The sequence below is a fragment of the Diachasma alloeum genome, unplaced genomic scaffold (genome assembly GCF_001412515.2).
Source record: "Diachasma alloeum isolate Michigan unplaced genomic scaffold, Dall2.0 Dall_scaffold_00339, whole genome shotgun sequence".
NCBI classification, from domain to species: domain Eukaryota; kingdom Metazoa; phylum Arthropoda; class Insecta; order Hymenoptera; family Braconidae; genus Diachasma; species Diachasma alloeum.
In genome coordinates, this window is record NW_021680478.1 from 299,802 (window position 1) to 324,945 (window position 25,144).

At 35.8% G+C, this 25,144-nt stretch overlaps 1 protein-coding gene across 1 annotated transcript; it reads right to left on the bottom strand.

The window, feature by feature from the left end:
- Nucleotides 1-990: 990 nt before the first annotated feature.
- On the bottom strand, nt 991-21,707 carry LOC107040644. Its single transcript, XM_015260810.1, has 8 exons — nt 21,357-21,707; nt 12,732-12,978; nt 12,439-12,638; nt 11,392-11,595; nt 9,661-9,888; nt 8,225-8,679; nt 6,482-6,779; nt 991-4,886 (listed from the first exon to the last, which is right to left on the bottom strand). The coding sequence occupies exons 1-8, from the start codon at nt 21,409-21,411 to the stop codon at nt 3,424-3,426; spliced, it is 3,150 nt and encodes a 1,049-aa protein (XP_015116296.1). The 5' UTR covers nt 21,412-21,707; the 3' UTR covers nt 991-3,423.
- Nucleotides 21,708-25,144: the final 3,437 nt, after the last annotated feature.

Here is a 25,144-nt window from a genome sequence, read left to right on the forward strand (position 1 = left end):
GAAGAATTAATATAATAAGTGGATTTGGTATGATAAAATGTTTAACTAATTTCCATGTTGAGCTAATTTCCAACAATTTTAAACTTTAGTTTGAGGCTTTCACGGCCAATAATTATTATTATCTTTTGAACAGACACCGTGTTTGGCTTCAACACTGCAGTCTGCATTTTCAGGTCTGTGATTTCGGATTCTGAGCTTTGACAGATGGCCGTTGTTATTATGTGCCGTATGCTTTTTCTTGTGTGCGTGTGGGGGGGAGCGGGGAAGGGGGGAGTCAGCCGATCGGAGATTTTAATTTTTTTTTTACAAAAAGTTGTTAATTGATTGGACAATCAATTGAACACTCCGATGGGCGCTGATCCCCCTCGTTCTATTTGCGACGAGGGCACCTGAGAACGGAATGCTGACAACTAACGCGATACTCATCCGGAAGTCAATGAGAATATAAATTCCGATCCTTTTTGGTGAATTCAATACCCATGAATATGGGAAGATTTTTTCAGCAGTGAGCATATGTGTACATTCACAAACAACAATTTTTCTTGACATTTCTTGGAAAATCGCTCGCTACTGAAAGGTATAATGGATAAAGGTATGATATTAACATCATGTGAATGATCGAGGTGTTCTGCTATATTTTACCACTTTATTGCTGAATTTGTGTTTGCAATATGCAATGAAAAAAAATCGAAATTATTAATTGGACTGCAAGTGAAGTGAATTATTCGAGGGGACATATCATGAGTGGGCATATCTCCGCACCATTGACTGAAAATGAGAGTTTGAGACAAAAAATGGAAACCTTAGGAAAAAAGGGGAGAAATAAATTAATGAAATGACAAGAAAATCTTGAAAAATATAGATACACAATTAGAGTGAGAAAAATAAATAATAACTGAATTGTCATCAAGGACACTTTTTTGACGGCGAAAATGGAAAAAAAAGTTATTTTAAGAAAATGAAGGAAAAGGTAAGAGGAAAAAAAATGTATAAAAATAAAGAAACAGGCATTATTGTCATATTCTACATAAAACGAATCATTTCTTCCATACAAGTTTGACTATTGTTCATGGATACGAGAGCTATTGTCTCACTAATCGTATTAATAAAACTGTATATATTATATATATGTATAATTACTTAATATCAATAAACGAAGTGACGAAAAACGTAATACACATGGATTATTGTCGTTGTAATTTTCTTGGTCTCCATGTAAAAACAATAAATACGAAAAAGAGTAACAATTGCAATTTTTAGCATAATGCATAAAATAATTCATAAATTAATTGAGTGGATGTTTTATATTAATTATCATTCATTATTATTGGTTTTACATTAGTTAATTATACATCAAAAAACAAATTGATGGGCAACTATTTACAGAAATTGAAAAATTTCTGAGTCAGTTACGGCATGTCGAGTCAATCTTATTCCAGATTTTTATCAGTTTCCAATAACTGAATGATGACCCTGGATTACACTTGAAAAATAAGTTGCCTCATTTGATAATGAGTAATTAAGTGTTGAAAAAATAGTCATGGAAAGATTTCCAGGGTTTGAAGAGAACCTTCGAAAAGAAAAGGTTCAAAGAAACTTATTAGATTTTTTTTTGCAAAAATTTTAGACAATACGGGAAATCACGCACCGAAATAATAGCGCGTTTAATGAAGTTCTGAATTTGAATGAGTGAAGAGTAGTATTTACAACATAATACAACTATGATTTTTAAAATTCTCCTTAAACTTTTACGGTCAAATGCTAGTTTACTACAGATCCACAGAGAAAAGCTTGAAATTTGTAAACGATATTTTTCTTGAGGGGATTAGTTCCGAACCGACAGTTCGGAACTCACTAATGGTTGAGTCAGTAAGGTGTTGCTCCGGTGAGCAAGTTTAACGATGAGCACAGTTAGTTCTCGAATGGGTGAATGCTAAGGAACACTACTCGCAAAAAATTGCTGAGCGGTAAACACGGGCGTCACTAGTCATTTAATGCCTAAAGGTGGCTAAGGCGGTATTATGATCGAATGTGGAGAGAGAATTCCGTGATTCCTGGTAGCTTACCCGGCGTCAGTCGTACCCCGGCGGGGCGCTGCGCAATTTTTTCTCTTTAAATTCTAATTCTCTTTGAATTTATCAATTTCTTTACCTCTAACTAGTGACGGGCGTCACCCTAAACTCTCACGTAAATCCTCCTAAAAAGTAAACTTATCAGGCAGGTATTGCAAAAAATGTATTTAAATTATCTGCTACCAGTATATCTCCTTGAAAAAACGGGCGTATCAAAAGTTCCAGGAATGAATTTTAGAAAATATCGTATTTCAATTTTTAATTATTTCGTTTTGCTCAATGCGTCGACAAGTACTCACGTAAAACTTTTCTCAAGTTGAAAATTGGTTCTTGCCCTTTTTCACATACCCGCCATATTTAATACTCTTCAAGGTGTATCATTGAACATTTCTCCAAATAGATATACTGATAGTGGAGACACCATGAAGGTAATTTTCAACTGGTCATCTCTCCACGTGTATCCACTTGAATGTAAAAAATTCTGGAAATTTTTTTTATTTAGGCCTGGAAGCACAGTCATTGAACGTTATCTAAATTTTTTATTTTCTTTGGCAAATTCCCTGGGCACACTTGGAAGGATCATTTGGTGTGTCAATCGAAAAAATCTTTTTGGTACAATTAGTGCGGTTTTCAAGTTTTCAAAAATTTAACTCTCATTTATTCTCATGGCAAATCATAGTGTTTCTATGTGATGAAAGTGTAATTTTATGGCCCCTTTGCAGTGTATCAAAGGATTGTTTCTAATGCACCAAGGAGATGTTCAGAAAAAAATAGAATGGAATAAGAGGGTAAATAATGTTTGGAAGATGATACATTGAGGGTTTAATTAATTAGAGTTGGTATTAACAAAACGGAACATTTTGTTGTGGCTTTAACTTCTTAATTAACTCCTTAGTCGTAAAATGCGATTTAAATCAATCGTCCAATTTTAATTTTTAGAGCGAACAACCTTGCCCTAACATCCTTAATTGAGATTTCATATTGGATCAAAATTTTCAATCATTGATTGTTGAATCATTATGACGATAAGTGATTTTCTCAGTAATGTTAGATGTTTCTTGGCATTTTCTCGTAAAATGGCTCATTACTAGGTTGATGACATGAATAAAAATGGTAAATTTCATACAAATTTTGGATTGTTGATTGTTCAATGATGTTAGCAATGAGCGATGTGAGGAGACTTCATAAAGTCACTTTTTCGTAGATTAGGTATTCAGTTTTCCACAAAGGCAAGTTTTTTTACATCTTTCTCTAAACATCCTAAGTGGTTTGATATGCCCAAAACAATCTGTACAACATTGGTGAAATCATCTGTCTTCACCCGAAACTTAATTTTGGGACTATAATAAAATCATCGCTCTTCTCTTTCATGTATACTCATTTTCCTTCCCATATCCTCCTCAGGAACCAGTGGAATATACCTTGTCCTGGGATCCGTCTTCCTCTCATACGCATAAGGAAAAGCCAACGATTTCATTGCCAAACTTCTGAAACCACTTCTCATTTCCCCCTTGTCCTCCTCAACTTTGTGAATGTGTGACAGAATTTCTTCAGTAGTTGAAATAACTTCCGTACTATCTTCATTCCCTTTGGAAGCCAAGTTCGCATTTGGGCGTTGCAAATCAACCAACGGAATAAATTTACGCCCATCTTTCTCTTTATCAGAATTCACACTTTCAACTGAGGAGAAATTTACCACATTTGGGGAATCCAAAATCGAACTCTGGATCTTTACTTTATCAATAATGGGTACCCAATCATTATTATTATCATTAATTTGTCTATTATTATCTCCATCTCCAACACCTCCGCTATTTTTGGAAGGAATATTTTCAAAAGCTGACTCGCGTTTACTGTCACCGTTTTCATTCCGTTGACCTGTAATTAATTCTTTTCCTTCTCTATTAATCCATTTTCCATTGGAATTATCAGAGCTCCTGAAACTGCTGTCATTCTTCTCATCTCCATTACTTTGAGGTCCTGAAAGTGAAATTGGAATCCAATCTTCCCCCTTATCCCCTGAAATGTCTTCGCTGACTCTACTTTCACCCTCTCGAGCAGGCGAATTGTTTCCCACATCTTTACTGGTGACCTCCATTGGTTTATTGATTTTATCATCATCCTCGGATATTTCTGATAGCGGAGGGAAGTACTTCAAACGTTCCCTTCGAGAGTTATTGATGAAAGAAGGTGTATATTGAGAAATCAGAGGAAGAAGAGTCTGTCGAGCGTACCTCTCAGCCTGAGCCAAGATTCCCGCTAATCTTTCTGGTAAAAACTGTACTGTAAACCCCGTAAACTCGTCACGCTCTTTCTCTCCAGATACTTGTCTTTCATCAAGGTCTTCGGAATTAGCCTCTTGGTTTTGTCTCGTGGTTCTAGGTCTTAAAATAGGCTCCGTGATCTCAGGAAGTCGCATCGACCTTCCTGTTTCCTTTTTCTTGACCTGAAGTACTGGCTCTTGGATTTCTGAATGGAATTTGGTATTTTGAGGTGGTGGTACGGTGTTCTGAGGATAATTAGAGGTTTTGGAAGCTGTGGGAATGTAGGCTAAGCTGGAGAAGCCTCGACCTGACTCAGTTTCAAGGTTATCCAATGAGTTTCCTGTCTCGTTGAGATCTATGAAAGTCCAAATGGTCTGTTTGGGCTCTTCTGGAGGATTTGGAAGGGTTTTCTCAAAGATCCGGAGGTTTTGATCCTTCGTAAAAGGTCCAATGTTCTTGGAAGAACTTGTTCGATCTATGGGGAGATCCACCGTGTAGGTATCCTTTCTGTCAAAGTTGGATTGAAAATTTTGGTCTTTCGTGAAGGGACCTAAAAAAACAACAGATAAGATGAGTGAATGAGAATCGTAGAAATATCAAAAGATTTCTTCCGTAAGAAATTCTACAATTTTTCTTCCCGATCGTAGTCCAGTCAGTGGGGTATTAAAAATCGGGTTTGTTTGCTTTAGTCAATTGTCGACCGATTTTGGTGATTTTTGCTTCCGAAGGGAAGCATTGTAATCGTTCAAAATTAAGTTTTGGATTCTTCGTGTTATATCGAACCATTATGATCCAAAAAGTCTGAAAACGCAATTTTTAGACCATGTTCGTACGTATGTATATGCGTGCGTATATAAACAAATTTTTCTTCGATTGTTCACCATCATGCTTCACGTGAAATCAATCATAGCTTAAAATGTTTGTTTTAATGAAGTCGAAGTTGAAAGATGATTGCGATAGCTATATTGATGGATTTGATTTTTGTAATTATGGGTAGAACTGGAATAATACCTTGTTGAATTTAATATAATTGTGACTCTTTATTCAGTTGTACGTAGAAGACGCATCTCGATTTTTACTCTACCTCTGGCTGTTGGAGACTAACTTCTGAAAAAATAAGGACCAGTAGACTGGACCACTTCGAACGCATTTTCTCTTTGTCATTTGTTCTATGTTTCGTTCAAAGCATTCATAAACTGTCTGTTACGTGATGCCGCATGGCGGTTACCACGTAACGTAGACAGTATTTAAAGAATTCAGTCTCTTAAATTTTATATCGTGACACTAAAATGTGTCGAGCTATGTAGAGATTGATTTTTGAACACTATTTCGTTCCATGAAATGTAACAGTGGTTAAAGTTTACGGGGGTGAGCGAACCATTTACAAAAAGACCGTGGAAATTTCACAATGAAGCGCAACGCAGGCTTGACGCAACGCTTGTAATTGTCAAAATGATCGAAAAACAGTTGAATCGTTGATTCAAACAATTGCACGCGTCGCGTTAATCCTGCGTTGCACTTCATTGTAGAATCTCCTTTATACGCAGATTTTGCATGTTATCCGCAGGCTGTGCGAATGACACGCAGACTCTGCGAAAATCCGTTTTTAGGGGTGATTTTTCACTTTTTTGCACCTTTATCAAGTGGTTGGGGAGACTGAAAATTCACACATAGTTTGCCAGGCGTTTTATGCAATTGCCGTCAAAATTCAGTTCACGGAGGTTTTCACAGTCGTTTTAACCTCCTTTATCGGACTGTGTGATCGGTATCTTCAGAAACATATTTGGAATATCTGTACACGTCGAACAATTTCCCTACCCTGCGCTATTCAAGAGTGTTAAGACTACTAGTTCTAATGAGCGTTCTCATGTCCTTTACTTTTCATTACTGAAGCAGAAAGATTTCGTTATTGTCACTGAGAATGACTTCGACAGTCGAGAAGCATCTTCCCAGAAGCTGCAGAAGTGTTTCACCGTGAGACTCGTCATTCAACGTTGACTATTTCAACGTTTTCCTATTTTAGTTTCATTGGAAAATCATCAATCGAGCAAAATCGACGTGGAAATATTTCCAAATGTTACAATACTCGTAAAATATAGCTCGTTCATAATTGAGCCAGTAGTTTTTCCCATTATTTTATTTTACCTATTCCAGTAGTTTTTGTTACTGCGTTACTTTTTTCAGAATCTTCTGAATCTTTCACTGCATTTGAAGATGAAGTTGTAATGTTTGAAGTTGAATCGCCAGAGGAAATAGCGGATTCTTCAGGAATATTGCACTCTCCTGAGTACAGAGGAAAATGTACTGGATGCCCTGATTCAAGAATTAGCCCCTTGCGACAAATTGACAGGCTCTTTCCGAAGCTGTCAAAGATCGAGACTTTATCGATGCTCCAGGAGACGAGACCAGATGATATCCATCCACTGTAGGCAGTGTATTTCACCTAGGAGCAATATTATTTAAATTAAACAACTGAAATTGGCTCACATAATTAAATAGCTTTGACCCGTCTTCTCCCATTTTACGGCAAAAATAATTTGTCAGATCTGTTTTTACTAGTTTTGTTGTGTTAACGGGGAAAAATGGACTATAGTGCCGTGAATGGAACCGGAAATAGCCACGACTTTCCAATACTACGCTCGTGAATCACCGTTCACTTGTTCTTTCTCAGATAATTCAATTTTTCAGCTTCAAACAATCACCATCGATTTTTCTTCATAATTACATGGAAAGACAAGTTAGTCACCGAAGCTAAATACACGAGTGGAAAGTTGGGGACAATTTCCAGTCTCAAATGGTATAATTGAACCCTTTTTCTCTGCTGACACTGGAGACATTGAAAAATTCAGATTTCACTTTCGCAAACTTGTTTTATTATTTACGGCAGTGACATTTCCAAAAAAGGATTGCGAAGAGTTGATTGGGTTGCCAATTTTGATAGAATTTTAGTCCACTCTACATAATCAATTTTCTCTCGTTATTCAAGAGAAGAATAAATTAACTCGTACGAACAGGAAGAAACAGGAGAGTAAAAAATAATTCAGTAGAAAGAATTATGATTATTTGCCCCATCACCCTTCCGAATAATAGAATTGAATTATTCGACGTCCCGTAGACCAATCATAAGAGAATTATATAATTAATTTTTCCCACCCCATGGATTCAGCGAATAGAACTCTACTATTCGACTGTTATCCACTGGTAATTTTGCATGCTGATATATATATATATGAAAAAACGAAAGATTTCCTTGTCGAATGAGCAATTCTCTTGACCGAAATTTGGAGGGAAAAATTCTCTTCCTAATGCCACTCAAGCCTCCAACTTAATCCGGTATTTCCCTCAAGGTTTCCCCCATACAAGTCAACCTTTCGGGAATTCCCCGATTATTTAGACGCTCTTGTGGTATTACATGCGATGATTAGAAAGGTTTTCGGTCAATTCACGAACTAATGGCGCCAGGTGGCCACCGACTTTTCAATAGATCAGGTAAGGATAACTAGAACTATCTTTGTTCAATGCCTGTGACAAATTGAGAGGGTAATGCCCTGCTACCATCTGTTTCCGATTTGCAAAAACTCCCTAATTTCCAGTCGTTCGGTAATTTTCCCGTTGGTGAGCGATTGTCACCTATAAACTAACTGTAACTTATGAACAGTAATTTTGTAGAACTTCTGCAACTTTTAATTCACAGAATTCCTTATCAGAGCAAATCAATAGCACTTCCTTTTTAAAAGAAATTAATAAGTGGAGAAAAAAGAATCATTTATTGCTATTGTTGGTGAATTTTTGTCATTGAAAAGAAACCATCAAAATTGATAAAAGAGAATTCGAATTATCATTGATTAATTGCTAAGTTAATCAAATGGAATTGATGAATTTATTTACCTCAATAGCTTCTAAGTTAATAACAACTGGATGAGGCACGACAATTTTATGAAGTATAGCCCCAACAACCAGTTCCTCATCATCCTTTTTTGTCATGGTGAAAGTCTCGTTAAAGCCACCGGCACCAACAAGTGTTACCTGTAGTTTACCATAACTCCTTGTTGGTCTCTCACTGCGACTATTGTAAACTTTTATTTGATACTGGTGGGCACAGAATGGTTCTTCCTCTCTGGTTACAAGATACAATTGTCCACGTGCATTGGAAGAGTCCGAGTAATAGCCCATGTCTCCACACGGTCTGTCCTGTCCGCAGGGGAAACAGTCACCTTGAAGCAGACCGTCGTAGCCCTTTTCACACGGAAATGCTGGAAAACGACATTTTGGACTGATGGAGTCGGTGAAGAGCTTGTAGGCTCTGCGATGATTGCAGAGTGATCGACCCTCGATTGATCCACCTGAAAGAAATGAATATTAATCGATCAACAGTTAACATATTATTAAATGCAGGGTATTTCTGCAGCGAAGGGCTCAGAAGCATTTGGTTTAAAATTTCATGAAGATGGTTATGCAAATATATTTTGGGAGCATTGAGTTTTGAACACGAAATTTGTTTCCCCAGTAAGAGTTTCTTGATGATTTATCCAGACATCCGTTATGAATATTCTTCGAAAATAGACAAAACTGCGGTTCAAATACGAACTTTTCGTTAATTGAATGAATTTCCAGGGAATAAATAATTGTAAGAATAAATTTCAGGTGAACTTATTATGATGGAAATTTTTCGGTTACAAAAAGCTCTTTCAATGAATTGTTCACAACTCTCCCTTTCCCGATAATTCTCTTTTAAAGCTTTAGGTGTCGTTTTCTCAATATGCGGTTTTATAATTTTTCATCCAGAAAGTATTCAATCCCAGTCATGTAAGCCCACATTGGACTCAGTAATAATTGGCCCCATACGTGAAGGGTGAAAAAGAAAACTAATCTAAGGAGTTTTAGCAATCGTTTTGGTTCTCAGCCCGAATCCTTTCTTCAATTGAAATTCCATTCAACTGTCAATTCCCTGCTAATGCTATGAAAAAATATCGAGGAATCGTCTTTGTACCTAAGTAAATGCGATGTGACGAACATTTTTCAACATTTAGTGCCCAATCTGCACATTATTAGCAAGATTTTACGACTTCATGACTGATTTTTACTTTATTCTGAAATATTCAGATGATTGGCTTTTGTTGATTCTTTGATAATTTTGTTTCCTGTACTATTACTAAAAAACATGAAACATGATTCGATTAGAAAGCACCACAGACTCCTACACGAGCTAATGGAAAACCAATTCATTTCATTGGAATGAAAGTGGGTCGCCGAGACTCTTGCCTGGATTTTAATTTTTTTCCATTCTCATCTAAACTAAATAATTCGCCAGAATAGTTTCTTACTCCAAATTATGTCAGACACAGCACCAACGAAGAGATTCGAACATCCGATCTGCATTCTTCCTCCATTGGGATAAAAATCAACGTCTCCCATAGGCTGCCAGGAGCCCAACCCCCCTAAGATTAACTGCTCCCCGTTGCTGTGAATGACGTCTACAAAATTAGCGTCTGTCTCATCCAATCTTGCTCGAGGATCCTGGGACTCGAAGAGGGGGCCTGCAGGGTCGAGACCTGTGGGGCACACATTCAAGGTCAAATTCCTCACAAAACGTTTCACCTGTCAACATGAGATGTATTTATTTTTCACATTTTATCATGTTTATTTCTCGGTAGAAAGTTTGAAAGTAGAATATTGAAAAATAAAAAAAAGAATCGATGCGCGAAATTGAATCAACGTGAACTCAGTGAAGATTGAGATTTCACAATTTCATTTTCATTAAATTTTAGGATTAATTAAGGATTTTTAACTTCCCAACCAGGAGGGAGGAAGGTAGTTTTTTCGTTATTAAAGAAACATATCGGATCGATGAGTCAATTGTAAACTTGTATAGTGAGTTTCTAATGAATCTATTTTAACTAAGGGGATTGATGTAAAAGTTTCATTTCGTTCGGGTTTGGAGCTAATTCCACCAATCTGACCGGACACTCTAGTTCATTGGAACTCTAGTCAATGAGGTTTGTAGTTTAGAATGAACATATCATTGTATCTAAAGATGCATTAAATATTTTTCAGGGAAACTTTTGTTAAGAGATCACGGTACTCCTTCCATGGGCTGAATTTTAAAATCGTCCTCGTGTCTTTTCAGAAATCAAAAAAATTTAAGCACTACACATTATTATTATATTACTATTATAACAATCATCATAACAATAATCCTTATTATTATTACTATTATTATATTTTTACTGAAAAGAATTATTATCATTTCAAATAATTGATTTTTCAGTTTTATAATTATTATATTTTATTATTACTATTATTATTATTCGTATTATAACAATATAGCCATGGAGTGATTGAAGTTTCTTGGTTTCCAAAAGTTAACAACTATGGATACAAGGATGATTCCAAAATTCAATACACACAAGGAATACTGTCACCGCTTAAAGAGAAAATCGAGAGTTAACAAAAAACTTTCCGTAGATACATCAGCTTTTATTGTTAGACGTCGAAGGTTTCACGTGAATTTACTTTCATGCACAGTTACCCGACGTTTTTTAATCATTCCACTAGTTAATATTTGACAATACTGGAAGTCTAGTCATTTCGAATCGCTAAAAACAGGTATAAAATCAACAAAGAAGCAAGGTCAGAATCGCTGTTGATCGGGCCTAATACCAAAAATTATATAAAACTTATAGCAAAACATGTTTTTTTTCTGTTAAGGTGCGGTTTAAATTTTCACAGATAGTTGGATAATCGGTGACTTCGAAGACTGTCAAGAGAATAAGTTCAATGTTTTTTTCGGGTATTTAGCAGTACGCGGAAACATCTCTAATTTCTTCAGTTGATTTTCTACATTCACTGATAATAATGACTCGCATTATTATCAGCATTGCTCGAAAGGAAATGATAGTGAATTAAAAAGATATTCAAAGACATTCAAGTCAAGCCAAGTAAACGACCTTGTTTCGTTGCGCATGAAAGTCGAGGAAAAAAAATAATATAAGTATCATGAACGAGTTTATACATTCCCCATAATTTTTCTTCATTCAACTAAGAGAATAGAATACCTGTGATTCTTGATACATTCCCAAGCTCTGCTCCAGCGAATCCAGCGACATGAGCGCCCAGACTGAATCCAATGAAGTGAACTTTATCAAGAGAGACATTGAGTCCTTTTATCAACTTTGCCAGTTGTCTTCCTACGAGACGAGTATTTGCTGCTGCTCGTACATAATTCGGAAGGACACTGCCTGGGCTCCAATCCACACAAACTAGACAACAGAATAGAACATGATAGAACCAAAAATATCAAAGAATGATTTTAGAAAATTCTCTGGTAATTTCGCGATTGTATAAATAGGACCAGGAGTATCACAGATCTTGACGTTCTTTACATTGTTAATTGTCACTAAATCAATATTTCAGTGACAATTTTCTCTTTTCGTTAGCACCATCATTTTTCACACTATTTCGATTATCGTTAGCTTGGCATCCCAGCAAACAGTATGTCGACAAATTGCCGATGTCCTGTTAAATTTTAGATGGCACTGGCATAAATTGTTTTCTGGGATGTACGAAATTTCACAAAAATTAATGGAATATACCCACAAGAAAACACAATTACGTAGCTTCCATTCGCAAGCAAGAAGCAAAGAAAATGAAAATCCATGGCATCCAATATTGGTAATAATCTAATGGGCCAAACACTCACGAGGGTTACGAGGGTCAAATAGGGGTAATAGCAAAACTCCTTTTAAGGGTTGGAGGCTTTTATAAAAGGTCGAATGATCAAAGGGGTCGAATGAATCACGCAGCAATAAGGAGTAAACAGATCCCAACGGTCAAACGATCATAAGGTCCGTATAAGATTCAAACTGGAGACCTTAAGGGTCAAACACTTATAAAGGAGAGAAGCTGGACACTCGGACTTTACCGATTTGTGAGGAATTCCTCCCCCAAAGAGGTAAAACCTGTACTTCCCTCTTCCGCAAATATAATGGAAATCATCCAATCTCATAATCTTTTTACCAGTACAAAAAAAAACCATTATCATTTCTTGGGTTCAGTGAAAAACTTATAATTCAACGTCATTTAATGACTAGTATACTACGCACCAATATTGCAATCATGGACAGATATCAAAGCAGATCTCATCTCGTAAACCCAGATGTGATCACAGCCTGATCCAAAACCATGAACAATGACTTTGGTTGGCAACTCTGGGTCAATTGCATTGTTCGCTTTTTCATTGATGTCATCTGCAGCTACTTCCATAGGGACTGATCTCGCCTTTCGACTCCCATAGACAAAAAATCTGCAATCAAACCGATTGAAAATTATAAATTTCTGAAGAAATAAATTATGAAGAAGAAATTGAGTGGAAATTGTAATTTTAGATTCCATTTACCTTGTTCCGACATCTTTTGGAGGTGATGGTAACATCTCCAGGTAACTGAAAGGCCCAGTGTCCTCAAAGCACCCGACATCTTCATAGCAGACCCTTGAAGTGTCTCTCTTTGCTCTGTGGGAAATCTTTTTGTGCAATTCCCATTGTCTCATCGACTCAACGACCGCTTGAAATATTTCAGCATCGTTGCGCTCGTCCAACGTCTCGTCCAGCGCTCTTGGCCATCTTTCAGCCCCAACAGGATCACCTTGGAATAGACAAAATTAGTGAGAAATTAATAGGGAATGTTAATGTGATTGAGAAGATTAATAAGTGTAGGGGCCTGCGGATTTTGCTTTTTATTGACTCGGCAGTGGAGACAGATACCATGGTGTCTGGAGAGTAAATTAGGTAAGACGGATAACGGTAGTTGGACAATGGAACGTCCGATGTTCGGTAGATTCAACGGTACACCACTCGAGAGAATGTACTTTTTTTTACCTTGATGGGTTTACGTTTGGTTGTAAAAAAATCAGGGGCATTTCGTCATTCAACTGTTCATTGTGTTATGCTTTATTATTCAAGAGGTCTACATAAGATTTGTTATTCACAAGTTCGTATATACAAGGAGGGAAGAGTTGAGGAAAAATTGTCCAGAAAATCACGGAAAATGTCACTGTCCAGCATAATCGAGGAGCAAAATGTAATTTAATAGAAAAATGCTTTGAATTTTTCTTTTTCAATAAGTAAAGAAAAACCCTTATGGGAGGAAGAGGGCAAAATGACCTCTCTCAGTTTGAGGTATTTTTCATTGTCTTTTTTTAAGCAAAAATTCTTGAATTGAATAATCAATTCTGAACCGTAGAACCATAGTTACGTGTTTGGAATAGCCATCTACAGGGAGCTTTTAGCCAAATATGAAATTTCTATTTATTTAGCAGTTGCATCCATGAACTATGCATTCTAATGGATGAAATGTTCACCAGGAAATATATCCTGTCATTTGTTCAGAGAATCCGTCGTTATCTGAGTAATTTTACATTTGAATAGTTGTGCAGAACAGAACACGTCATTAGAGATTAAGAATGGGCGATGTTTGTTGATTACTCGAAAAAATAGATTTTTCATGCCTAATCATCGATGTTTTCAACGGCAGATTAATCGATTTTCTATTCTTTTTTCCAAACATCGATGTTTTTGACCAAGCTAACAAAATTTTTCATTTTCTTTGTCGAATAATACTGCTGATTGATTGAGAATAAAAAAAGTAATGATTTATCCGCAATTGAAAGTAGTTATTCTCTACGGTATGTACGTTACAAATGGTAAGTGGACAAGTTCAGTCATCTATTGTTTTTTAAATTTAAATTTTTCAATTTTTTAAAAATTATTGCAGCTAAGGTACTACCGCAAAAAATCTTCAATATATTTTTCTTAATTAAACAACAATCCTCTTTCAAGATACTTATCATTAAAACGTAAGTTCTTCGAGTGATATATATTTAATATATATTAATATATTTAATATATATTTTCAAATAAAAATGAGACGAAAAAAAACACATTGAGAAAGAATATCGATTTTTCAACTAATCGATGTTTTTTAAAACATTGCCTACTGGAGATTATTCAAATTTTGGATCGTCACGTTTCATTTATTGCGTAACAGATCTTTGCCTCCTATTCATTTTCAATTTGTCGCTTTCACTTATTTCATTGATTCAACTGATTCATTTACAATTTCACAAAGTTACTTCATAACTTGAAATCACATCATTTCTGTTATTTCAGATGTTTCAAATAGTTCAGCAGCACGAGATAGTCTCCAATGTCCCTACGCGAATCAGATCTTGACGGTTCTGATCCTCATCCTTATGATTGGGCCCAAATAAGCCTCCCCAACATTCGTACAATTTTCGCAACTGAAGAAGAAATTATTGAAACCGAAAAACAATCACTTCTTCGAATCACGGGAGTCTGTAGTTCCCGGTAGATTAGTTGGGAAAGTGCCCGTCGCGAAAATGGGAGACCCGGGTTCGAATCCCGTTTAGGCGATGCGGGATTTTTTTTTCTTTCCAAATTCTAATTCTCTTTACTGGCCTTTACCAGGAACGCGTAGCTATCACTTTGTCATACCAAACTCCACTGGAACCATGGCAATCAAACCTTTTTACCATACAATACCAAAAGTATCAAATTTCAAAAATTCATGGTTGAATTACTCCGACACCACTGAGACGATTTTGCTGGAATGTCACTCCCGTTTTAAACATACAAAGTTGCATCAATTATGATGACAAGAAATCAATTTCGTTTTTCTGAGAGGAATCATCAAATTTCTAAAAAAAGTCATTTTTCGTCGTTTCTCCACAAGTTTTATTGGAAAATCTAAAGAACCCCTGAGGCGATGTTGTTCAGAATCTAATCAGTTCTAAGTTTCATGAAAACACATCGATTGCGCGAATCGGGTGCGCGAAAAATTGAATCCCATCATTTGTTTGAGAGAAATCGTACTACAAAATTTAGTCACATACAAACACAGACCGACGCCCGCCATCGCACGGAGCGGATCGCTCCGGCACACGCCGTGCTATCCGGCCCCTGTGTGACAATCCTGTGTCGTATATTGTGTTCCTGATAAAAAATAGTGCCGATAGTCCTCACAACATCTGAGTGACTGATAAACCTCGCCCATATCAATATGGGTCCAAAGAGAAATAATAAACGGCCGTTTAAACGGTCGAAAGACCGCCTATAGGCAGTTCAAAAGACTCCCGATAAATCATCCACTGCCAGCAACCCAAGCAGCGCCAAAAAGGCGCGCAAAACATCTAAGGACGCCTATCCTACGACATTCTCATTTACCCAGGATGATCTCATGAACATCTCTACAGCAGCGGGATTCGACGACAGCTCGATCGAGCAAAACCCCAAGACCGAGCGTCCCCCGCACATTCGCCTTGAGAGAAGAGAAGAGTGTATATTTCTGAACTGTCAAAAAAATATGTGTTTGTAATACCTATCGGCTTTCATTTCTTTTCAACCTTGAAAAATCGACGCGCCTGTGTCGTAACGCTTGCCGCCACTAATTGATGTGTTGGTAAATCTTCACATTTATTATATTAGACGGTGGTTAAATGTTACTGAAAAAAATGCCTGAAAAAAGAAACAATTCATGGAACATGGACAGTAAGCATTTCCTTCTTATCCGTTTCCTTTATTCCAGTAGATGACATGGATACCGGTTGACCCACAAGGGTCACCGAACTCTGAGACCGAGACACTCCTGTATCCATATAATTTTCTTTTCTTTATCTCTAATGTGGGATGTCTTTGCAAGAAAGACTGCTCCATTTTTTATGCTTTTTGTTCTCTCTTTTTCCACCTTACATACACTATTCGCATTTGTATTGCGAATGGTGAAGGAGCGCGTGGGAACTCCATAATGTTTGGTTAGTTCTAGTTCTTTTCTAGTTCAGTATGTTTGCTATTAACTTATCAAACGTTATAATTTCATTTCTATTAAAATGTTAAGTAGTGGTAAATTCAAAAATGTTGTTTCCATCGTTGACAAATACACCCAGAAAAATGGGTTATTTGAATTAAATAAGCTTCATTTGAATGAAATAAATCCTCTATTAGAATCAAATAAACCATTTTTCCGCGTGTACCCATGTCTTGAAAAAAGCATGCTTGTGAAAGAAATATGAAAAAATGGTTTTACAAATTGATAATGTGTTTCAAATAACGTTCATCAGTTACAATAACGAATTTAGTAACTACCGGACCTCAATATTTTTAGGTCTTGGGATTCCCCGTAAAATACCTCCTAAAAAAATATTAGAACCCTTTCTTCAAAAATTCCTGCAACCCGGTGACTTGGCGCAGTGGGTAAGTTCGTTGCCTCACATGCGAAAGGTTCCGAGTTCAAATCCCGGCCGGGTAGAATGGTGCGATCTAACCATTTAAAGTCTTGATGATCATCATCGCAGTATACCCTAACCGGGTCGAAGTGATGTAAAACAACAATAGAAAAAAAAGATTCCTGCAAAATAATCATATTGATTGCAATTAGTAGTTATTATAATATGAATAAGTTTTCTTGAAAACCCTGCAACCATGGTGTTCCACTGAATTATTGATTTTTCTAGTTGATAGTATTATAAAGTGCAAGATTGCTTTCCATGATTTCCGTCGACTCATTTTAGTTTTTTGGTTTAAAAACAATATGAGTTAAAGACTCGAAAATCCGTTATTTATACTTAACACGATGACGAAAAAAAATTCCTAATTATCTTTGGAGGATCTTTAAACGCTTGACGGGTTATTGGGTGTCAAGTTTAATGGACTAGCAGACACTGGTCTTTCTTTATATTTCAATCTTTCTCTTCTCATGTTCTCGTTTATTTCCGTTCCGAAACATGAATCCATTGGTTTCAGGTTTTGCTTTTTTTTGTAAAGAATCATATGTGAAAAGCGGATGTTTGTGAAAAATTGGTATATAATCGGTTTCCTCCAATTCAACTTTGCAGAAGCAGATTATGTCATGGCAATCTTGGTTTTTTATGAGTCAAACCGGGAGATGGTTTGAACATTCAGTATTTACCCATGGATATATTATATAATTCAGATTATGTCCGGCGTTTAGATTATGCCCATCAGCGCGCCGTATTCAAACTTATGAAGTACATTCAGATCAGTATTTAAGTGAATATTTCTTTCGAGCTTTACATTTCCATTTTTTTTTCAACGAAATAATTGCGGAATATTGTATACTGCTTGACCAGATTTGGTTCTAAGTCTAATGTCCGATAATTTTGAAGGTTCTGGATATTACCACTGAATATTAATAAACTCATGTTAAATTTGCAAAGATTCCCTTTTTAGGGGGGTGGGGGAGAATAGATAGGGATACGCGGTAGCGTATCGGCCCAGAACAAGTTTTGACACTGACTGTAAAATATCATAAACATCATATGTTGATAGACGGAGGGGAGGGCGGAGAGAGAGAAATACAGAGAAGCGGGAGCAGTGTCGGATAAAAAGCTGTCAGAAGTGAATAATATTTATTAATTATGTAGAAGTACAGTTTTCGGGTACCCGTACTTTGTTAAATTGTGAAATTAACTTTATACTGAATTTGATATTGCATGAAAGAAAAAGGAGTTGGAGAAAGTACGGAATTGAGAGACCGTAGAAATTCTTGGCGGGTACATCGACCTGTCACTCCTTCAAAATCCGTCCAAGAAATGATGATGCAGATGAATAGCGGTAGAATCTAAACAACAATCTCTAATAGTGTGGATTTCATTTAATCGATTTTTTAATTATTAATATCTTCGTCTGTAGAAAAGTTATGTTAGTTATACTAAAATCAAAGGTCAAAATTTTCCAATCCCTTATTCTAGATACTAAAATGCTCTACCAACGAAGCTTCATGCAGATCATTAAAGAATAGAGAATATACAGAATCTTTGTAATTGACAATAAGATAGTAAAACGTCATACGTAATTTTTTTACATTTTGTCAAGCATTAATATTTTGATAAAACAATTAACACTATGAAAAACTCATTTTTTGTCGGAAATTTTGTTGAGTACAAACAGCTCTTTGACATTGTCTCCGACGACCACTCATTTTCTATAAAAAAGAACGGATTAAATTAACAAATTGTCACCATTGTCAAAGTTTCGATGGACCAAAAGTGAAACGAGGAAGTAACAAAGGCCTTTCACGTTCTAAACTTTAAAGGATGCGATAGCTCACAAATAATTTACCTGAAATAATTATTCCGCTTGTAAGCATCTTTCTACAAATGTTTTTTTCTAACCAACATCATCATAAGTGACTCGAATGACAGGGGTTTTGTAGTAGTGTCGCGCTACCGGAATTACGCAACAAAAAGGGGAAGTATGACAACGACCATTGTTCAGTGATTCCCAAGTCATCTTGTATACAAGTGATACAAAAGCCGACATAATTGCGACTCTAAATGTAATTATATCTATTATGTTAACCTCTTGACTTTGGCATTCAAAATTCGGGTCAAGACGACTTCAAAACAAAAGGGGCGAGGAGGACAATCACAAAGATCAATTAGAAGAAATAGGATAATCATTTATGATTGTCTTCTTGGCTGACTCTTACTTGTGACCCTCGAGATTTTTCTGTTTGCCTCTCCTGCAGGCGCGCGGAGAGAAATATTCAGTAAAAATTACGGAACTCACAATTGGCTCACCGATTACGGAATCGACTCAGAAAATTTAAGTTACGGTATCGTAATTTTTCACATGGGTGCGAAAATCAATGGATACTTCAATCATGCACCAATTCCCTGCTGAACGATTTTAAATTTTTCCGCGGGGAATGAAAGAGTCCGGAGAGCCTTTGTGGCATGTATTTTCTCTTCATCTCATTTCTGGCTTGTTCTCCTCAATGAAAACGGAAATGAGGAGACGAGATGAAAAAAGTAACAATGAGATGGACAGGAAATACGTAAATTCTGTCTGTTTCTTCCGTTCCTCCCATTTCAGGCGTGTTAAATAGTATGGGCACCTCGGCCGGGGAAAACATAACTTTCCGCCCTTGGTGCACAATATACTATACCTATATTGCAATCATCCATGTCATATGCATGTAATTAAGCAATGATTAATTAGGACTGGCAAAACGATGGCTCCGCCCAAGCCTGGTCCTATGTTATCATCCCGGGTTTACTGATAGAATGATTCATTTATTTCAAACGAGATTCGTTAACTATTAACGAATGGCAGAGATGATTATGACCACCGGCGCGGTACCGGTTAAGGAACAGGCGCCATACTTTGGGCCGATGTACGAGAATCGGAATTTAACCCAGTCGGAAACATTCTGCTAATTCATCAGCAACAATAACTATACTCAGTTATAAACAATACCGTTATCCACTTGCTGGTAATGATTATCAACTTTACTACAGAGAGGCTCTCGTGTTAGGGTCTGATTCAGTCCATTTCCATCTTCTTCAAGAACAAAAAATAAGCGAAGAAATGTGTTTTTCGTGATATATCAACTTTAAAATTTGGTGGATGAAAACTGGATTTTTAATTTCGAAACCAAGTGACCTAATTGTCTAGCTACTCGATGAGGTGGGAATGGCCTCAACAGGACCGGAATACCTGCTCATGCATATTAATGAAGGTAAGAACAGAATTTATTTTCGTATTTTCTTTCTTATATCGAAAGAAAATTGTGAAACATTGTTTAATTTAATTGGAAATATACAATGCTTATTCTCGGTCATACGATCAGTTTATCATCAATTTTTCATGGAGGAAAATGCTTTTTTTATGGAATTCATGCTGGATATTTTTTCATCGCAGTGATTGTTGTTCAGATTTGAGGTTTATTGCGACGAAATTATTCAGTTGAGAGGAGGCATTTGAGAGGAGGCATGATGATCAAATTACGAGGGGAGATCATGGCGACGATTAGGTCAGACTGTAGCGTACAAGTTTTGTTGAAGATAATTGGCAAGACACATTCTATGATGGAAGCCAGGAACATTTAAGAACTCAATCCAGTTCTTTGTCCTTCTTCATATAGTGACGCTTGATTAATTAAGATGTTCAGATATCTCAGTTAATGTGAAATTATAACAGAAGAGTAACACGAAAGAAATCATTTCACCTTAATCGTTCAATTTTCGGAATCCTTTCGAACTTTATTGACCAATTCGGCCTTCGTTATCATGTTATGTTAAAAACCGTTTATCCTTTCATTTGAAGGCTAATTGACTTTCTCAATTTTTTTATTCTTTCAATCTTATTTGTCTTAGTCTACACACGAGCTGGCCTACCGATCTTATAGGACGTAACTAGTGCGCGCGAAGCGTACGTCCCACCTAGTGAATGAAAAAATACAACTTCTCGCACTAGAATTATAATATACTACTCTTTTGTGTTTGACGATCGATGTGTTGCCAAAATCTACAAGATAATCAGCCAAAATCTCGAACATGTTCCAACAAATATTGTCAAAACTTAAACGCAGTTAATGATGAATAAAGAATTGAATCAATTTTTCGCGTTTGATCACCGGTTTGTTGTCATCATCTTATACGTGATCTTGAAGTACGTGAGCATAATAAGCAACGAGGATCGCTTTCACTGCTCACTATATATCCTTGGAGGCCATGAGAACCATTCCCTAAAGCCCGCCCGATTGCTCCCATTTTCAGGAGTTAACGACAACCCAAATTATGTACTATTTCATTTTAGAAAATCTAAGAAGTGCATTTTTTCGTCTGAAATGGAGAGAATGACTAATGAGTGGGAAATGTGAGAGTCCGTCGATTAGTAGTATGACCTCTGTGCCTATAGGCAAATGAAATTCAGATTAAATAATTGGCTACCATTACAGATGATTCATGTTACATGATACGTCAAATATTTTTTTAAACTCACAGTTCATGAGCAATTTCGGGATTTTTTTTGCATAAATAAATTTACTGAAAATATTTACTTTATCTGACATTTTTTTCACGGGAAATTCTTTGCTTTTGTGCTTTTTAGAATCACTCATTTTCGAAGTGACTATTGATTCAATAAAAAATTGCTTCAAAATCAGATTGCAAAATAAGAATTAATAATGCAAAAATTACATACCGAGAAAATTGATCCGACAAATTGCCAAGATAATAAAAAAAACGTTGATGCTCATCTCACAGTAAAACACCTCCAAATCCCAAACGTTACTGGTTGAATGTTAATGGCAATTCATCGTTAGTTATAAACTCCACTGCAATCTTTGACACAAATTTTAATCTACAGTAATCGTTATACATCAATCAATTTAAAAAACGTTCAGTCAGTTCATCACAATATGAGATTTCAAATTTTCAGCACTTTCTCTTGAAAAATATTTCCGCACTAGTTTTCCCCACCAGTAGTATTATTCCACTATCATTAATGTAGTTAAACATGTAGACAAAACAAAATTTCACATAAAAAAGTTCCACTCAATCTAACGTTGTGTAAAAACTACTATAAATCACTTTGGTAACTTTTTCTGCAATTGAAATGAAAATCCTATAGACTTTAGATATATTTTAGGTCGTAAAATGTAGATCATTGAAAAATTGTTTATTTAGTTCGTCCGAACACTGACACTGAGAGACATCGATTTGTCTTTTAATCCTGCCAAGCTCAAGAGAGAGTTGCGAGTAATGAAAAAGCCTGGAACGTAAGTGCTGCCTCGTGGCCTACTATAACAGAACTGACTCCCACCGTAACTCCGCATCGAGACATTACCTGTATCTTTTGCCTCTGCTTGTTGGTGTTTATCTTGGTGAACGGTGCATCAGCGTGGTTCCTATAAAATCAAACACCGGATGTTTCGTCAAGCATTCAGTATCACTTGAACACAATGTACATGAAAAGCACATTATCTCATTTAGGGATGAATAATAATTCGCCTATTAAAATTTGAGGCGTAAAGCGATTTCTCCCTTTTTTTAAAATAAAATCGATTAATATCGACTTTTAATCATATTTTTTTTTTCTTCAATGAATCAATCATTGAAAACAAATGTTATCCGTTGTTTTGTGTTTGTGTGATAATGAATTAGTGAGTGAAGGGAGAAACGAGATAAATCAATTTCACTTTGCCATCAGTTTCTGTGAATTATCAGGAGTTTCAGGAAGATGAACCATTCTTCATTGAGAATATTAACAAGTACAAAAAAGTTTTATATTGCCTGATAAAAATACCTTATTGCCATTTCGATATTTTATTATAGGGAATCAATCGAAATTCAGAATTTTTTTCTTGAATATGAACTTCAATACGCTTGATCCATTGCCACGAATTGAAATTCAATTTATCACAAAGTTTCAAAAATTTTCATATTTTGCAAAAAATTGATTTGTCAGTGATTATTTTAAAAATCATCATTGAAACAAATTTTGTCAGGGCTTAGAAAATTGATGTTTATTGCTCTTGATTCTATCAGAATAGAATGGGAATCGCAACTTCCGGAGTTGAATTACAGCCTAGTGTTTATGCTTTTTTTTTCTCTCAAAAATCTCTTTTCATGGTTACTGATAAAATAAGCAATATCAATTAAATTACGGTTAAAAAAATTTGTTTCAATGTGTTCTCAATTAAATTGAAAGATGGTGGTAATAATATCATGGCTTACCGAGTTATCACTCCTATATCATACTATAATATTGAAGGTTTTTACATATTTATTCATGGTTTCGGTTAAACCGCGATTAAACCGTGGTTGAACCCCGGTTAAACTCCAGCTAAATCCCAGCTCAATTTTGCTTACATCAAAATTAAATCTTCATTAAACCCGATTAAAATGAGGTACAATTACCAGTTAAACACTGAGTGAATTCTGATTAAACATGGGTTGAACGCATGAATAAGCCTTGATTAATTTCTAACTGAAACAGAATTTGGTTTTAGATGCGGATTTAGGATTTGAATACAGGATAATTGCAAAAAAAATGGAAGAATAGGAAAATAAATTATAATGACATCCCGTGAAGACGGAAATTTATACACCGTTCCACTCCTGTGACGTCACAGGATATTGTATAGGATTTTGAAGTAGGTAGGAGGGAAACAGGATGATTCTTTATATTAGCTTACGAGGAAAATCTACGGAAAAAAAAATAATTATAGTTTTATAGCTTGAAAACAATGATAAGAAGGAACAAAAAAAATTTCGAAAACAAAGCATCAACTTAGCGACAATACTGTACTTATTTACAAAAAAGGCAATTATCCACTTATTTTCCAGTGGAAATATTTTCATCCTGCACATAAAAATAAATCAACTTCCGCGTTTCTCTCCAAATTGACACAAGTTCTCTAATTTCTCGAGGGCCGAACTGAAAAGTCTCGACTTTATCAGTCACAGCGACATGGCCTAAATATTGGTGCCAGATGGGAACAAAAAAAGACTACAATTATACTTTTTCTGCGAAAAATCCATTACCCCCAGTTGTGGCTATTTTTTATAATGCATTCTCTCGGTTAAACACGTGCCGAGTTGAAGCCACAGGGTTGCCCAATGTGGGCTCAACAATTTTTCCTGTGTTATTTTATTTCGTAATACAAGTTTCACCGAGTACTGAAAGTGTCGGGATAATAATTGTTCATCAATGATCTAATATCAAGAATATACTCTATAAATGTGTTATTTATCACCTCATAACTCATTCCTTTTATACTATTTCGAGCATTAAATCATGATAAAATGATTCATAAATTATGAAAACTGATAATGCATTTTTTTGCAATTCTTCGGGAAATTCGTTTTTATATTCAACTATAATATTTGATTAACTGGTTGGAGAATAAATCGTTGAACCGCGAAGAGAAATTGAAAACAGAATCACATAGCTGTAAAAAATATTAACGAAGGATGTCACTTCACTTTCTCTCCCCAAATTGGCTGGTCAACAACGTTGACTTGATTCTGAATTGTTCTATTATAACTAATAACTCCGCTCGTACCTAAGTTATGGGTTCTAAGTTTGATAGAAAATACAGAATATCGAATTCGCTAAATAAGATTGTTGATGGAAAAATATCACGAGAAGAATGCAAAGAGACAAGATAATTCCAAATGTCTTGCGGAGTGAAAGTCTTTTTCGATGTGATGATCACGACCACAAGGATTACTGTCCTTTCGCATAAGGGGGAGGAACAAAACATTGGGGACGGACAGAAGAGTAGAAAATATGGATTTTCTAGTTGTTTTATCAATATTTTAGGGATACAAAGAATTAGCTATATTCAACATCTCTAAAAAATTAACAGGAGAAATTTTTCATTGAAAAGTGAATGATTTACCAAAAATGTTACCTGATATTCTCTTATAAAACCCTTCTGTTTCGAAATAATTGCATACTCAAAGCAATTTCGACCAATATTTTTAATTCAACAATTTTCAATTTTTATCTCTGCAGTAATGCATCTGCCATTGAAAGATATCTAAAATATTCGAAACTATTCAATGTCAGGTATTTTACCAATTTTTTCTTATGGAAGTTGAGTATTAGACGAACATTTGGAAAACAAAATGCATGAAAACAACATTAATAATTGAGAAATTTGTGATTTTTTGAAAATTTGCATTCTGTTCGATGATTTTTTTGTCTTATTATCATTGATATTTTAGGTCCCTTTAGAGTTATCAAATTTTTCTTCACGGCACTTGAAGAACATAACCGACGTAGGTGGCTGAGTGGGCTAGATGCAATTCGAGTGTGAGAAAGGTTGTGAGTTCGATTCTCCGTGGAACCGAATTTTTCAACGGAAGGTTTCGGCGAACGGGAGGTTGCTAATAGAGTAACCGCCTGTAGGAGAGTACGATAATGCGGTACAGTGTAGGATCCACAGCCGCATGCATACGGTTGGATAGAGTGCCGAAATG